General features: G+C 37.2%; 1 protein-coding gene across 3 annotated transcripts in view; it reads left to right on the forward strand.

Moving 5' to 3' along the window:
• FCHSD2 (FCH and double SH3 domains 2) overlaps window positions 1–18136 on the forward strand; it is a 212517-nt gene that overhangs the window by 189323 nt on the left and 5058 nt on the right. For all 3 annotated transcript variants that reach the window (XM_019744393.3, XM_019744394.3, XM_074335812.2), the window contains 5 exons: window positions 2886–3047; window positions 10892–11026; window positions 16902–16985; window positions 17106–17283; window positions 17590–17810. In XM_019744393.3, coding sequence (XP_019599952.2) covers window positions 2886–3047; window positions 10892–11026; window positions 16902–16985; window positions 17106–17283; window positions 17590–17810 — 780 coding nt within the window. The remainder of the gene's footprint in view (window positions 1–2885; window positions 3048–10891; window positions 11027–16901; window positions 16986–17105; window positions 17284–17589; window positions 17811–18136) is intronic.

Raw genomic sequence — 18136 nt, forward strand, 5'->3', positions numbered from 1 at the left:
AATTATTACAAAAACTAGATTACTTGGTATTGAGAAAATAGAATAAACTGTATCTCTCTGTCTGTCTCTTTCTCTCTCTCTCTCTCTCTCTCTCTCTCTCTCTCTCTCTCTCTCTCTCTGTCTCTTTCTCTCTTTCTCTCCCCCTCCCCTGTTTCTCTGCTTCAGTGGTTAAATGACTTACATTTATGATTTCCAAGAAAGGGTTTGTTGATTCATTCCTTTTTAAAAAAAAACATTTCATTGCCTATATTAGTTTAAAATGCACGTTAGGATGGTGCTGAGACAATAGGATATCCATATGCAAAAGACCCCTACTTCATACCATACATCAAAATTAACTCAACTCAAAATTATCAAACACCAAAATATAACAACTAAAACTGTTAATATAAAACTCTTATGAGAAATCATTGGGATGAATCCTTCTGACCTTAGATTAATGTCTTAGATATGATACCAAAAGCCCAAGCAATAGATAAATTGGACTTAATCAAGATTTAAAACTTTTGTGCTTCAAAAGGCACTATCAAGAAAGTGTAAGACAACCCACAGGATGGGGGAAAGTATTTGCAAAGTATGTGTCTGAAAAAGAACTTTTATTTAGTATACATAAAAATTCTTAAAATTAAAAGACAAAAATAAAAAAACAACCCAATTTTAAAATGGGCAAAGGATCTGAATAGATATTCTCCAAAGAAGATACACAAATGATCAATCAAACCATGAAAAGATGCTTGACATTATTAGTCATCAGGGAAATACAAATTAAAACCACAATGAGATACCACTTTACACCCACTGGGATGGCTAGAATCAAAAAGGCAGACATTAACAAGTGTTTGCCAGGATGTGGAGAAATGATACCCGGCTGGTGGGATTGTCAAATGAGACAGCTGCTTTGGAAAACAGTCTGGCGTTTCCCCAAATGGTTAAACAAAGCATTACTTTATGACCAAGCAATTCCAGTCCTAGGTGTATATCCAAAAGAAAGGAAACATATAGCTACACAAAAACTTGCACACTAATGTGTGTAGCAGTATTATTCATATTAGCCAAAAGATCAAAACAACCCAAATGTCTATCAGTTGACAAATGGATAAACAAAATGTGGTATCCATACAATATAATGTTATTTGGCCAAATAAAAGTAATGAAATACTGATACATGTTACAACATGTATGAACCTCACACACAAAAAAACCCCACATATTGTATGATTCTGCTTATATTAAGTGTTCAGAATAGGTAAATCTATATAGAGAGAAAGTAGATTAATGGTTGCCAGAGGCTGCTGGGATGGGATAAGGGATAGTGGAGCAGTAACTAAAGGATACAGGGTTTCTTTTGAAGATGATAAAGATGTTCTAAAATTGGGGATCTAAACGATTGCATTGTATACTTTAAACAGGTGAATTTTATGGTATGCAAGCTTTATCTCAAAAAAGCTGTGGCAAAAATAAATTATTAGAAGAATAAGCAGATTTTTGCAGGACTGTTTACCAAATAGTGTGCCTCCAAGTCAAAAACTCTACTTTCTTTAAAGATTTATATGATATCCAAAATCACTGAATTTTCTATTTAAAATTATTAACATGGTCAATTTTATGTGATATGAATTTTAATCTTGGTTCTTAAAAATCTATATGCTTCAAAATCTTAAGAATACAAAATAAATTCAACAGTGAAAGCTCAGTGAAACAAGTCAGAGCTCAGATCCTTTTTGTACTGACATCCCCCAGCAGAGAATTCAGAGAGAGATCAAACTTGTGTACCAGAAGGGCTCAGTGAACACATTTGTTTGTCCAAGAGACCCTCAAAATGCCATCAAGTAAGAGTCCTTAAAATTATCTTAGTGGAGCCTTCAAATGTTGGAGGAAGAGACTACCACTCTAATATGTGGAACAATGAAGCTGAATATATTACTTGCTAAAACGAAAGAGAGTGATACTTACAAAATACAATCTCTCTGAACAAAGCATAGCTGATATATAGTGTTTTGAGAAGTATGGATTTCAGGGACTGGCATATTTTTAAAACTGGAAATGTTTTGCAGGTTGGCTCACTTTTAGCTGTGGTGTAGCGTGAAAGACTATGGGTAGCAGGAGTGTTGATTACTGGAGTGAGGCTGTGGTTTATTGGCTGCCTTGCAGAAGCATGGGGCTGTCACTGATTGGCTGACTTTCAGAGGCATAGCCATTAGAACAAAGCAGTTAACCATTTGATTGGAACAGATTTATACTGGTTCAGTGGTTTACTTGCTTGCCTCTTGGAACAACAGCCAAAAAACAGGCTGTATTTCCCTCTTGTTTTTTAAATATGGAGAATATGAGCTTTTCTCAATCTTTACTAGTAATTTCTGACAGCTGCATCAAAATTTAATTTAAAATATTTACTCAGGCAGTCAAGAGTCATGAAAGTTTTTAAGAAAGGTAGTGAAATGATGAGATCATTTGCAGACTTGTAGAAGGTGGGTTATAGAAGAGAAGAAAAATTCCAAGAGGTGGATTAGAAGGCTGTTGAAGGTGCTAGATGTTAGGATATTCTGAGGCATAGCCTGGTTAAGAAGAAAAGAATGCAGACTTTATGGCACATTAATATTTTACTCTTCATAAGTTATATTTGATATCTTTTCAAAATGCAAGTGTGCCATTTGCCATTATCAGCAGCCGCTGATTCCTGTTTTTGTGTTCCTTCCTTCCCACCCCCTCTTTACCTTTCCCCCCTTCCCTGTCCCTCTGTCCAACTGAAAAATTAACAACTATGCCAAGGCAGAATTGCTAGTGAATATCAAGATTGTTCTAATTAATAAGTCAGAAATAACTTAAAAACAGTCAGTTTGAGAAAAAAATACCTTGATTTCTAACCATTTTCTTGGTTTTCTTAGATAATTAAGTTGAAAGCTGAAGCCCGGCTGGACCTGCTAAAGCAGATCGGTGTTTCTGTGGACACATGGCTGAAGAGTGCAATGAACCAAGTAATGGAGGAACTGGAAAATGAGCGATGGGCTCGGCTTCCTGCAGTGACCAATAATGGCACTTTACACTCGGTACGGTTGGTCTTCTTGGATATGATGGGCTGACTTTCATTGAAGGATGCTATTCTTTGACTATGTAGCCAAACCTGGCAATAGCCAAATTTTTAAAGAGAAAAATAATGGTTTTACTAGTGATTTGTGTTTTTTTCCTTTAGCTTATCACTGATTGAGTTAAACTTAGTGCAAGAAAGAAAGGAGGGAAGGAGCAGTGCTCTTTTCAAATGTGTAGTGAAGAATATATTGTCACTAGTTGGCTTATCAGTGCCAATTTACCATACTCACTATTCCATTCATCAAGTAGATATGCTTCTTGCCTGGAAGTAGCAGCATAAAAATTGTAATCTAGGGTTTCTGAAGTTCGCAGAAGTCTTTTCTAGTGTAAATGAAAATAAACATCCAGAGAGTTAAAAACAATCTTAAAGAAAGGAAAGGAACGCTCTTAGCCTGTGGCTTAGTCTTTTCTGTTCACAAGGGCTTTCACATTCTGCTCACAGTATCTTCATCGGGGAGACAGGTAGGTGTTCACAAACAAGGCCAGAATTCAACCTTAAGTTTTCAAGTCCCAGGCTCTTTCCACTCCAGTCATACAGTTCAACCTTAGTTTTTCATGTTGAAGATCTGAGTACCAGAAAAGCTCAGTGATTTGCCCGATATTACATAGGTGGATATATGACGCCTAACTGGTCAAAGTAAGATCATTTCTGCTGCTGCCTCCCTACCCATTACTCTCTCTCATCCTGTTCATTTCCTTGAGGCATTTATTATAATCTATATTTGTCCTCTTTATTTGTTTTGGTTGTTGTCTGTCTTCCTCTCTAGAATGTAATCTTCATGTCTTCCTGGTTCACTGCTCTGCACAGCAAAGTGCCTGGCACATAGTAGGTACACAATAAATATCTGTTGAAGAAAGAAATGAATGGACAATCTATGGAAGGTTAATTTTTATTTCACTAGTAATGGTAATCCAGCTGGGGAAAATAAGCACACATCACCCACTTGACTTTGGGGTTAGAAGAGCTTGCCCTGTTTTCAGTACAACAGAGTTGCTCTGTGTCATGAAATATGTCTCTTATTGCATCTTTAAGTCACAGTTCCCATCTAGTTCAGGTTATTCTGTTGTACAGAAGATGACAGAAAATTCCAGGCATAAATTTGTTTTTGGCTTCTTCAGCAGCACTGTAGGCAACTAATCAAACCCTTGATTTTCTTTGGACTAGCACTTTTTCTAACTAAATCAACTGGGCTGGCACTTATCACCTGACTGTGTACCTTCTTCCTGGGCAAGTCATAGATGAGCAAGACTTGGTCTCTCTCCTTAGAGCTGACAAGCTGGTAGAGCAGACAGGCTTTTATAGCTCTTAGTGATACGTGGCATTGTGTGACTGGGCTTCTATACAGCAAACTCAAAATTGCTTACTCCTAACTCATCTACACACCTTGGAAAAAGTCACTTCTCTCTGTGTTTCAGAGAGAAGGTTAGGTTAAATGATTCTAAGATCCCCTCCAACTCAAAATCTCATGATTTTGTGAAATGCTGTCAGAAAAGTTCAGTATCAGCTAGAAAAATAAGGACGTTCACGCCAAGAAGAAAATGTCATTTGAGATAGTCTGTGAAGAATTTTAACAGATCAAGAAGGGCTTCTGAGTGTGAAGGAAGGAAATGAAGATGTGTCTAGTACAGTGTCTGGCAGTGAGTACAGTCTGGTAGTGAGTGTTGATTAAATTGGATATTTTTGAGAACTGCCCAAAGGCATCAGCTCATCTAGAGACATATTATACACACTGTGAAGGGAGAACTTTGCAATTCCACCCCACTCTTCTTCCTTCTCGTCAGTTTTACGGAGCCTATGTCTTCCCACTTTTGGCTGAGAAATCTATTTTATGGAAGCTCTACTAACAATATAAATAAGGGAGAGATGTAGGCACAAAATAATGAAGTCTCAATATTTATTTAACCTGCTTTTAAATGACAGCACTGAAATAATTCAGAGGCAGTTGTATCTCTTCACACTGACAGCTGGCTGGCTAGGAGCATAGAACAGAAATACATATTCTGGGGACCAAATTATTTCTTCCATTATGGATGCCAACAAAAGCATTAGTCATCAAGTTTAGAATTCCCTTCCATCTGGAAAACATGGTTATTACTACTGTTAGACATTAACAGCATAAAGTACCTTGTAGAACATCAGTGTTTTTAAAATACACAGTCTGTTTACTTTATAGAATAAGGAAGGAACTATACTTACTTGGGCATTAACTCTTTGCCTTCTGTATTATGCTGTGGTACAGAATATAGGATTGGGAAGTAAAAATGACAAAGAATCATAGAATATAGCAACATTTTTTTAAAGGACAGCAGTCTATTGATACAGTTATTCAATTGGTGTTTAACCGGAACCTACACACAGCTTCCTATGATTGTATTGCTGACAATGACCCATCAGTCTTTCTGTCACTTATCCTCCCCTTCTCTTATTTTCCTGTCTTCTCTTACTCAAAACTCCATACCCAGCTTACAACCTAATTTTGAAATTATATTAATTTTAGAATAGAAAAATTTATATAACTAGATTACAAAAAAAATTAGAAAGTACAAAGAGAATGACCTAAACCTCCATCCTTATAACACCACTGTTAGCAACTTGATGTAATTCCTTCCTCTTTGTATTATTCTTTTTTAAACATATTTATCATAATAGTGTTAATTTTGTATATTTTTCCATCTAACATTCCATATTGCTGAAAGGTCTTCCTAATCATCCTTTTCATGTCCATATAGTATTCCATCAGGAAAGTACCGTGATTCACTTATAGGTTCAATATTTAGATTGCTTCCAGATAGTCTAAATAATACTCTAAAAAACATTTGTGTACATTTTTCTCCCGTACTGGAGATTTTTTTCTGTAATATAGATTCTTAGAAGTAGCATTACTCAGTCATATATCAATAGTTCTTTGAGTTTGGTTTATTTTTGTTCTTTATATTATTTTTTTCTTTAGATTCTCAACCTATAGCTGACACTGTTTACATGACTTTCTTGTCTTCAGCTACTATAAAAAGCATTCTGACATCTACTTTCTTGTCTAAAGCCCTGCTCATTAAAGGGATAACCCTTTATTCCCTTTATCATGATTCATTTAAATTGCTGTGCATGTCTTTTTCCCCTTTTTTTTTTAGGCATCTGTTGAATCATCATTGAATGTCCTATTTTCAATGTAATTAATGGTCTTATAGCATCTTCAAGTACTGTGTGGCCAGTTGTCATTCAAATTCCCAAGCTTTACTGATAATTTTTAACAGCTTTGCTGAGGCATAATTGACATAAATAAACTGCACATATCTAAAGAGTACAATTTGATACATTTTAATGTATGAATACACCAGTGAAACCCTCGCCACAATTAAGATAATGAACATATCCTCCCCCGAAAGTTTCCTCCTGCTCCTTCCAGCCCCTCAGTCAACCACTGATCTTCTTTCTGTCACTATAGATTACTTCGTATTTTCTAGAATTTTATATAAACAGAATCATAACAGTATGTTTTGACTGGCTTCTTTCACTCAGCGTGATTATTTTTTGAGGATAATCCATGTTGTTGAATATGTCAGTAGTTCATTTCTTTTCATTGCTGAGTAGCATTCTGTTGTATGAATATACCACAGTTTGTTTACCCATTCGCCTGATGATGGGCATTTGACTTGTTTGGGGCTATTGCAAGTAAAACTGCTATGAATATATGTTTTGGGTGGGTCATATAGTAGGTATATGTTTTACATTTTAAGAAACTGACAAAGTGTTTTCCAAAGTGGTGGTGCCATTTTACGTTCCTATCAATAAGGTACTAGTGTTTCAGTTGTCTCACAGCCTTGCTAAAACTTGCTATGGTCAGTCTTTCTAATTTTAGACATTCTAATAGGTGTGCAGTAGTATATCGCTGTAACTTTAATTTGCATTTTATTAATAATGAGCATCTTTTCATATGATGAAATAGTTGTCTTCATCATAGAGATAAGGTTGAGAAGTTAAATAATTTTCTCAAAGTCATATGACAAGTAAATGGCATAATCAGCATTCAAACCCAAGTTTGTTGGACCCAAGAACCCACTGCTTTCTAGTTCATTACAGTACCTTAAAGTGATGAAACCCTTCAGAGTTTCTTTTGCTGAGTAGAAGAAGATAGCTATCAACACCAACTCAAAAAGGTTCTCCTTATCTGCCCTTGCAATAAAAGTAAGCATTTTACAACATCTAAGAAAGGAAAAATATTAGTACAGCTAGAAAAAATAGTTTTGATTGAAGTTCTGTCCACTGACAGGAAGGAAAAGGGGTAAAAAGACCAGTTGTTAAGAAACTAAGCGATGTAAAAGCATATGGCAGTGACCCCTATTGCTGTCACTGCAACCTTCCATTCCCTTTCATGAGAATCAAAAAATGAACTCAAAATAAAGAGGAAAGAAGGAATGTTTAGTATCAAACAACGTTGCCAAGATAAAATGTTTTGGATTGATTCCCAGTGCCAAAGCACAGTACACATTAACATTCCTTACGTATTTTTGGAAACTTATTCTACCCACATTGGCTTTCATTTTAGTTTTTATAGAGGTATGGGTGTTTTGTTTTGGTTTGGTTTTTGTAATGCCCCCAATTTTTTTTAATGTCTATAACCTTTACTAGAATATGAAAGCAACTTCTAGCATGTGAGCCTCATCTTTTGTGATACAATGCCGTGTTAGAAAACAATGGAATCATAAGCCTGAGATTTGAAAGGTCAAGATTTGAGTCTATTTTGTCATGACCTGACTGACCATAAATGAATTACTTGTAAGATGAAGTACACAATTACCTCACTCAGTTGTGGAGAACTTTCGATAGTAGTTATAAATGAAAATATATAGGGCTTTTTAAATGGAGGCAACAAATGTGACAGAAAATATGTATTATTTATGCTTCTGGACCCCTACACACATAATTCTATAGAGTTTTATTAGAGAGATACCAGTAAAAAGGAGAGTCAGTTTTAAAACATTAATGACAATTACTAAAGAGAAATCACTTTAATTCTTTAAAAAGTATAACTTGGCAACATAGGCAACTTCTGCTTTTTGACCCATTGAATCCCAGGAAGTCTTCTCTGACCCTCTTCTCCAGTCACCTCTTCCATATTCACACTTCCCTATGCCCTTAGCATTTAGTTGTGGTAGTTTTCCGCTCTAGGTTGTGAGCTCCTGCAAAGTAGACAAGGTGTCCTTTCTTTCATGTCTGAGAGCCTAGCATAATGTTCAACATATCGTAGGTATTTGATATTTTAATTAATTGTTCTAACTGTTCATTCTTTATATCCTTAATGTGTAAACATTGGTGCCTTTGTAGGTTTGGACGTGGGGAAAAGTGGCCAAATAAGTAAGCGTTTATATGTAGCTAGAAACAAAGAAATCTTTAAGCCTGGTTTGTTTCTTCTTTATTGGAGTTTTAGTTTAAACAGTAAAACATGCTTATTCTAATAGTTCACATAGTACACAGGTATATAAAAAATAAGTCAGTCATCTCCTCTATTCTCCAGTCTTTATTCTTCTTACTCTGCCTCCTTACTCTGTCAGATATTTATACTAATATAAATATTATCTGTACTTTAATATCATGGACAGTATTCTAGGTAAATATACTTTTTATACTGAATACCATTTTAATTAATATATGCCTTTTAGCTATGGTGGGTAATATACATTTAAACTTGATTTCAAAATTATTTTCCTTGCGCTATATTCAAAAGGGAATGTGCCCCTTTTTTGTAATAACATAAAATTTACCCTTTGAACAATTTTTAAGTGTACAGTTCAGTGGCATTAAGTACAGTCACATTGTTGTGCAACCATCACCATCATCCATCTCCAGAACTGTTTTCATCTTGCAAAAGTAAAACTCTCTACCCATTAAACAATAGCTCCCCATTCTTCCCCCAATCCTCAGTTTCTGGCAGCCAACATTCTAATTTCTGTCTCTGTGAATTTGACTACTCTAGGTACCTCATAAGTAGAATCATACAGTATTTATCTTTTTGTGACTGGCTTTTTTTTACATAACATTAATGTCCTCAAGCTTCAACCATATTGTAACTTGTGTCAGGACTTCCTTCCTTTTCAAGGCTGAGCAATCTTCTATTGTATACACACACTACATTTTGTTCATCCATTGATCTGTCCATGGACACGTGGGTGGCTATGTGGCTATTCACAATTTTGACTATTGTGAATAATGCTGTTATGAACATTGATGTACAAATATCTTTTCCACTCCCTGCTTTCAAAATCTTTGGGGTGTATACCTAGAAGTGAAATTTCTGAAGCATATGGTAATTGTGTGTTAAATTGTTTGAGGAACCGCCATACCATTTTCCACAACAGCTGCAGCATTTTACATTCCTACCAGCAGTACACAAGTGTTCCAATTTCTCCACATCCTCACTGACACTTATTTCCTTGTTTTTTTATAATAGCCATCTTAATGGATGTGAAGTGTTATCTTGTTATAGTTTTGAATCGCATTTCCCTAATGGTTAGTGATGTTGAGTGTCTTCTCATGTATTTATTGGCCATTTGGATAGCTTCTTTGGAAAAATGTCTATTCAAGTCCTTTGTCCATTTTTGAAATGGGTTGTTCTTTATTCTTGAGTTTTAGGCCTTTTTTTAATATATTCTGGATATTAATCCCTTATCAGATATATGAATTGCAAATATTTTCTCCTATTCTGTGGGTTGCCTTTTTACTCTGCTGTCCTTTGATGCACAAAAGTTTTTAATTTGATGAAGTCCAATTTATCAATTTTTTTCTTTAGTTGTGTATGCTTTTGGTGTCATATCCAAAAATCATAGCCAAATCCAGTGTTTTGAAGCTTTTCCCCTATGGTTTTCTCTAAGAGTTTTATCTCTTACATTTAGGTCTTCAATCCATTTGAGTTAATTTTTGTAAGGTAGGGGTCCAGCTTCACTCTTTTACATGTGGGCATTTAGTTTTCCCAGTACCACTTGTTGACGACTATCCTTACCCCATTGAATAGTGTTGGGACCCTTGTTTAAAATCATATAACCCTAATATAAAAATATTAAATTTTCATTTCTGAAAAAAAAAATCATATAACCATATATGCAAAGGTTATTCTGGGGGTTTCTATTCCATAACTCATTTTTAATGGGTGTTCTTGATCTATAAAATGGACACATCATAGTTTATTCAAGCATTCCTCTATTGATGGACATATGGATTGTGTTCAGGCTTTGCCACTAGAGGCAGTGTTTCAGTAAACATCATAGGATATGTAGTCTTACATCCTGGTGCTTTTATTTCTCCATGATAGAGTCACAAAAGTGAAATTGCTGTATGTTTAGTTTTTAATTTCAGTAGGCAGGTTATTTTGTTAAAGGATATATCAATTTACATTTCTGTCAGCTGTAGATGAAAGCCTATTTCTCCACATCCTTGGTAGCATTTAGAAATCTTTTTAATGTTCCCCAATATGATCAGTTTAAAATGGTAAGAGGCCTTTATTAGTCAGTATTTAACAGCGAAAAGTGAAAGGATGCTGACAAACGTTTCTTATATATTTGAAAGACATTTACTCTTGGTTTTAAAAAGAAAAATATCTCTGTCCTTTCACAACATGAAAAATGCAAGTGAGAACAGATACTTATTTGTATGTGCAGTTGAATAAGTAAGTTAATATTTTTAAGTATTAAGTATTAATACTTAAGTATTAATACTTTAAGTATTAAAGTATTAAAGTTTTAAGTATTTCTCCTGCTTTCGACTATTTTCTTGAAGTAAGCAAGCTAGCCAATGGCTTCTAATTTTTCCTAGCTTAACGCAGATACTGAAAGAGAAGAAGGAGAAGAGTTTGAAGACAACATGGATGTTTTTGATGACAGCAGTTCCAGCCCTTCTGGCACCTTAAGAAATTATCCACTCACGTGCAAAGTTGTTTATTCCTACAAGGTTTGTATTTTTCTAACATATTGCTCTTATTAAATTGTGACAACTCTGAATATACATACAACTGTATCGACCCAGCCTTTCATGCTGTGCTTGCCATGCATTGGTGTTCACTTAGTAGAGGTAACATAGCATAGAGGTGAGGAGTCGAGACTCTGATGTGGGACTCCTGGGGGAAAATCCTGTCTCTCCCACTCAGGAGCGATACGACACTTGTCCCGAGTCTCCGTGAGCCTAGTTTTCTTATCTATATTATGGGGATAATGTTATAAGGCTAGTTTTAACATTAAGATGAAATGAGATGGCACTTTTATGGCAAAGCACTTAGCACAGTGCTTGACATCTTGTAAACTCTCAGTACATAGAATTCTTACCCTTATCAGCAGTTGCCTGCTTGGCATAGAGCCCTCCATTAGGATGACCCTCAAAACTCATGTTAAAAGACAGTTGTTTACAAAGCAGTTTTGTTCAACTTTACCTCTCCTAATCTTAATATAACCACCTCTTGTTTCCATGTTAAGCAGGGACCTGGATAAATAGATGCCAAAATTTCTAAACCTCATTTGGTATAATAGTTCTTAATCTCTCTCACCCCTGCCCGGCTTTCACATTAACTTTTTACTCATACAAAGTAAACTGCATTTCAATTCCCAGTTCCTCTCTGTCCCTCACTCCTCATCGAGTCCATCAACCAGTCCTGTTGAGTCTACCTCATATCCTGAATCCAGTCCCTTTGCACCATCTTGGTCTAGGCCATTGCTTTGATTACTATAAAACAAAAAAGCTCGTAATTGGTATCCCTTCTTCATATTTGCCTCTTAACAGTCCATTTTTCACTCTGCAGCCAGAATTCTCTTTAACACATAAAGGAAATTATTTTATTTCCCGGCCTAAAACCTTTGTAAATCTTTCTATCACACTTAGGAAAACAAATTCTACAATAGGATCTATAATATACAGATTGATCTTCCTAGTTTCATGTCAGACCATTCCCCGACCTAACCCACTCACTATACGTTAGCCCCTCTGGCTGTCTTTCAGTCTTCAAAAGCACCATGCTCCTTCCAGATGTGACAACTTTGCACTTGCTGCCCCCTCTTCCTAGAACTGTCTTTCCCCCAATGTTGGTTGGCTGCCTACTGCTGTTCATTGAGGCTCAGCTCATGTAGTGCTTCCTCGGGTCTCCTCTGACCACCTAAATACATACGTAACTCCTTTTACGTAATTTTTTAAATGGCCTGTATAGCACTTATCCCCAGCCAGACTTATTCTTACTTGTTTTCATAGTTCTTTGTTTGGCTCCCCACTGAAAGTTCGTGAAGGCAGAAACCTTGTCTGTGTCTGTACATCCTGTCTGTGTGTCTTCAGCACCTAGGACAGTGCCTGGCACATTGTAAGTCCTCAGTAAATAATTGTGGAGTGAATAAATGAATGATGTAAGAAAGGCATAAACAAATGAACCCTCCTCTGGTTCCCATGCTGATGGAGACCAATGCTTACGGGACAGCAAGAGAGGAAGGATGTGGAGAAATCTTCAACAATCGTATACGGGACGGTCTCACTCCCACCGTCAGCATCCCTGGACAGCTAGAAGTTAGCTGTATTTACTCTTTGATATCAGTCGTTTCCAGACTTTTTAGTTTAGCATCCTTTCATTATATATTTAAATTAAAAAGACTTCCTCTTTTCTAAAAGGGTTGGGATTTGTTTTCTTTTTATTGTAAACTATATTGATAATCTTTCGAAAATTTGAAGTCATCTTCTGAGATACTTAGAAAAGTGTTATAGAGTATTATAAAACTAGGTTTGGGAATGTTTCCCCATCTCACTTCTCAATATTATATTTACTTTGAAGTTTAGAATTAAAATTTAAGATCCTTAAATGGAGAGGGTCCTAAGGGTCTGAGTGATTACAAACATCTCACATTCATCCAACAGTCCCTGAATGGGAATATCCCAGCCATGTCCCTATGGTAAATCAGACTGTAAAATTGTGTTTAATCAGTTAACCATTGAACATTTATTGAATGCCCATTTTGTGATAAGTTTGGGGGATATAAGATTTAATATGACATAATCCCTCTCCCCGAGAAATGGATAGTCTGAGGGAGTAAATATTAAACTGAAAACAACAGAATATGTATGAAAACATTTATAGTAGAGGCAAAATCACTAATTCTTCTTGTGATGGTTGGGAGAAATGTTACAGACAAGGTTGCATTTAAATTAGGTCATGGATAAGATCTTTCTAGGTAGGGAAGGGAAGGAACCTTCTAAGCAAAGAGAACAATCGATACAGAGACATAGTTTGATGAGATTATGGGGTATTTGGGAAATGTTAACACGTTGCGTACGGATCACAAGAATCTTCACGAGGGATTTAAACCCCGCCGTACGCAACGTGTTAAATTCAGTGATACATGAGCATCAAGTGTGGGGAATTAGAGCAGCTGGAAATAAAGATGTTTGCTGTCAGATAGGAAAGTTGACCAGGCTGTAGTTTGGCTTTTATCCTGGCTGGGAGGAGCCATGGGGTGTTCTAAAATCAGACTGAACTTTTCAGAAGGTGATCCTGGTCGTGGCATTGATACTCTAGAGCATCGATTACTAACTATAAGCCTAATAGTGATTCGTATAGTCCAGACCAGCCAGGAAGACCTAGATAATGGGGTGAAAATAAAGAAAAGCTATATTTAAGGACCATATTCAAAAGCCTTAAAAATGCTCATAATTTTTTTGACCGTACTAGCATATATCCTAAGGAAATGACCCATAGTATAGGAAAATGTTTTGGGTACCAAATGTTCTTTCATCATAGTACTACTTTATAATAGTTCAAAGTTGGCAATCCAATAAGAGAACAGTTAAGTAAACTTACTATTCATATAATGTAACGATAACAAAATGTTATGAAAATAATTGAAAATTAGTGAGATTTTTTTATATAAGAATAAATGCTGCATTATGACAAAAAAAAAGTAACATACCATATTGCCTATACCGTAACACCCCAATTATGCGTATTTCCAGTTTTTCTGCAATGACATGATTACTTTCATTATCTGGAAAAAAGTATATTGTTTTAAAAGAAAACAGGAAATTTAGAGAGAGCATGAGGGTAATGGAGGACCTGGTTACTTCTGGAGTTCTGGCTGTCACTGGATATTAGGACTTCAGGAGGTAGTGTGAGAGTATGTCTTAATTTAATAACCATTTACTGACCACTTGCTGTCTTTAGTTGGGATACATGAGAAGAATTACATTCCCTGACTTAAGTAAGTCATTCTAGTAGGAAGCCCACAAGGACAAACGACTCAGTAGAGTTCCATGGTCATCAGTGTTAGAGGGATGCATAAAGCCTCATAACAACAAAAGGAGGAGGAAGCTTATTGTGAGTGGGCTGGGAAAATACATGAGCTGGGCCTCAAATCATGAGTAATAATAATAGCTACCATTTACGAAGTACTATGTGCCTGGTACCGTATTTTTTTTTCTAATCCTTTCAATATTTTTTCAATATTTTTCTAATCCCTTCAATAACCTTGTAAGGAAGATACTATCAACCAATAGTATCCATTAATTCAACAAATATGGCTTGAGTACCTTGCATGTACCGTGCTGTGCTCTTTCCTAGGCTTGAGGATATAGCATTGATCAACACAGACAAAACTCTCTGCTCTCATGGAGCTTACATTCTAATAATGATAAAAGGAAAACCAGGGCCGGCCCGGTGGCTCAGGCGGTTAGAGCTCCATGTTCCTAACTCCGAAGGCTGCCGGTTCGATTCCCACATGGGCCAGTGGGCTCTCAACCACAAGGTTGCAAGTTCAATTCCTTGAGTCCCGCAAGGGATGGTGGGCTCTGCCCCCTGCAACTAGCAACGGCAACTGGACCTGGAGCTGAGCTGCGCCCTCCACAACTAAGACTGAAAGGCAACAACTTGAAGCTGAATGGCACCCTCCACAACTAAGATTGAAAGGACAACAACTTGACTTGGAAAAAAAAAAAATGCCTGGAAGTACACACTGTTCCCCAATAAAATCCTGTTCCCCTTCCCCAATAAAATCTTTAAAAAAAAAAAAAAAAACCAAGGCACAGAGAGGTCTTATGGTCACTTGCCCACAGAAACAGACTGAAGCTAGACTTGAACCCACAGTAGTCTACATCCATTTATCAGGTGGGAAAGAGGAAGCAGGGCCTGCCGGAAAGAAGGTACAGCCTGGTAACAGCAGAGAGGCAAGGAAGACATGGTGTGTTCAGTGAACAGGGAGTAGTGTGTGCTGGGGCCAAAGCATCAAGAGACCTAGGGGACCCGACTCTATATAGTCTTGACTGCTGTGCAAAGGACCTCACTTTGTCAAGTGGAAGACTTGGTCACTGCTTGGGGATGGTATGGTCAAGCCAATATGTGCTTATATAATAACAATGTTGGACAACTTGCATGGATCACCGTGACTTTTTTATAGGGGCAGCAATATATTTAAAGGTGTTTTTATCCCTCCTGCTTTGCTCTTGCACATATTGACATTTGTTGTATTGGTACTTTTTAAGTCTTGCCATGGAATTAGGAAAAACATCTTTGTTATTTATATAGATGCCTTTTGCTGGTACATTCAAGGCACAGTGTGGCTTCAGATTATCAAAGGCGTTCTATTGGAAAAGCTATTAATATAAAAACCAATGAGCTTGTTTTCCTCATATTTTGAGACCAGAGATAATTTACTTACCATTCTGGTCCTGGAGTACTTCTGTGATTGGTCAGCCATTTTCAATACTATTTTTTGTCTCAACCAATGTCCAGAATCTGGGTTTGATGAAATGTAATGCACATAAAATGAGAAATGAGTCAGGAAAGTGACTCATATTCTTGCCTTGTTTTTGCTTGTGTAACTTAGAGATATTTTATACTTTGAGATTGTGAGATTTGAAAAACTCTATGGTCTCAGGTGATAGTTTTAACTGATCTTGGGACTTGGGAAAGCTTTTAAGACTGTTCACTTGAGATCCAGAAGAGACCAGCAGGCCCCTCCCTGTTTACAGGTGACAGGCAAGTCTCTTTAGGAAACAAAGCCACATAGTCTCTCTCTCCAACCCCTCTGCAGAGCCCCTGAGGGTTTGCTCTCAGATTCTACAGCCTCAGGGCAGTATCTGGGTGGCTAGTACGAGAAGGCTCCTGCTTTCAGGGATAATAAAACTATCACAGCAGCTTGTGCAGAAGCATGCAAGTGGATCAGCCAGTTTCCACAGTTAAGTTGGAACATAATAAATCCAAACTTTGACAAAACTTAATCATTTCATTTCGTACAACTTTCTTCTCTTGGCCACTGTTTTACAGTGATTTACAGATCAATTCTAGGTGCTGCTCAAGCTATCATCCAATCCATATACATAGTTCCTTGCATTTCACAGCACGCACCTCCGCGGTAGCTTCTGGTGCAGTTCTGATTTGGTGCGTTTTCCTTTGCCCATGCTTCCCAAGTTGTCATGGTTCTGTGCTTACTCATCCCACCTCGACTCTGCAATCCTCCCAAGTATGGCAGGATTGTCATTTTGAAGAAATGGAAGCATCAAGAAGTTGAATAACTTACGCGTAGCTGGAACCCTGGTCCTCTCCTTCCAGCAGACTGCTGTGTTCGCTGAGCCTGATTGCCGCTTCAAGATTCCGTTTCTCCAATTTTGGTTGTGGCTTTATTTTGTTTCGCTCTTTTAAAGTAAAACTTCACCTCATTATGATAGTTTTACAACACTTAAAATTTTATGTTCGATACATTTTTCAAAATCATTTCAACATTTTGATTCCCAGTTTTTTTTATGATCAGTTCACATCTGCTCTTTATCTAACCTTTTTAATTTTGTCCATGACCATCCTACATTGCAGGCTTCTCAACCAGATGAGTTGACCATTGAGGAACATGAGGTGTTAGAAGTGATTGAAGATGGAGATATGGAAGACTGGGTGAAGGTATATTCCTTTGCTCATATCGCCCCTTCTTGTGACGTTTTTAGGAGTTTGTTTTGCTTCTTGTTATGCCCTATCCAGATTGTATGTGCAAACCTGTTTTGTCACATGTCTTTCACTCAGGCTCGAAATAAAGTTGGCCAAGTGGGTTATGTGCCAGAAAAGTACCTACAATTTCCCACCTCGAACAGTCTCCTGAGCATGCTGCAGTCCCTGGCTGCTTTGGACAGTCGGTCACACACATCCAGCAATTCCACGGAGGCCGAACTCGTTTCAGGCAGCCTCAACGGAGATGCCAGTGGTAAAGACTGAAACAAGGCACTCTTTATTTGGTCACATGTGGCCTAAACTGTGTTAACCTGGAGTCAGCCTTCAGTAGGTTAAAAAGCACAACTCTATTCCTATTCTATAACATGTTTTCCTTTATTTGGTCATGTTTATCCTTTATAGTAGGACCCAAAAGTTGATCTTCATTGAGTAAAAATATTACAGCTTTACGCTTATTCTGTGTGACACCCTTTTAATTGTCACATGAGCATAGGGGTGGTTGCAAAAGTAACCTGGCTGTCATTGTTCTTACTGCATTTTTCTCTTTCATGCTACCTAGTCTGTTTTGTGAAAGCACTTTATGACTACGAGGGCCAGACAGATGATGAATTATCTTTTCCTGAGGGAGCAATCATCCGAATCTTGAACAAAGAAAACCAGGATGATGATGGCTTCTGGGAAGGGGAATTCAACGGGCGTATTGGAGTTTTCCCATCGGTGCTAGTAGAAGAACTTTCACCCTCAGAAAATGGTGACACTCCCTGGATGAGAGAGATTCAGGTATGTGAAAGGGAAAAAAGCTGAATTAAAATATATTTAAAGAAAATGATTTCCAAGGAGTCTGTTGACCCACGCAAAAGTGGCCTGTAGTCTCAGCCTCACCCCTAATGCTCCAGCCCTCAGTTGCCAGGTTTCTGCAAAGCTGAATTGGGATTGGGAAAAGCAGGGACTCTTCAGTCAGCCTCTTGTGTGATGGCTTTATCACACCCCTACTCTCCTGTATTCTGTTCTTTGAATCAGTTAACCAAAATGCTAACTTGTATGTGACATGCAAAACAATGGTTTGGTAGAGAGACAGAAACAAACCAGAGGGGGAATGTGTTATC

This window comes from Rhinolophus sinicus, chromosome 14 (genome assembly GCF_057876585.1).
Source record: "Rhinolophus sinicus isolate RSI-liver-muscle chromosome 14, RSI-T2T, whole genome shotgun sequence".
NCBI classification, from domain to species: domain Eukaryota; kingdom Metazoa; phylum Chordata; class Mammalia; order Chiroptera; family Rhinolophidae; genus Rhinolophus; species Rhinolophus sinicus.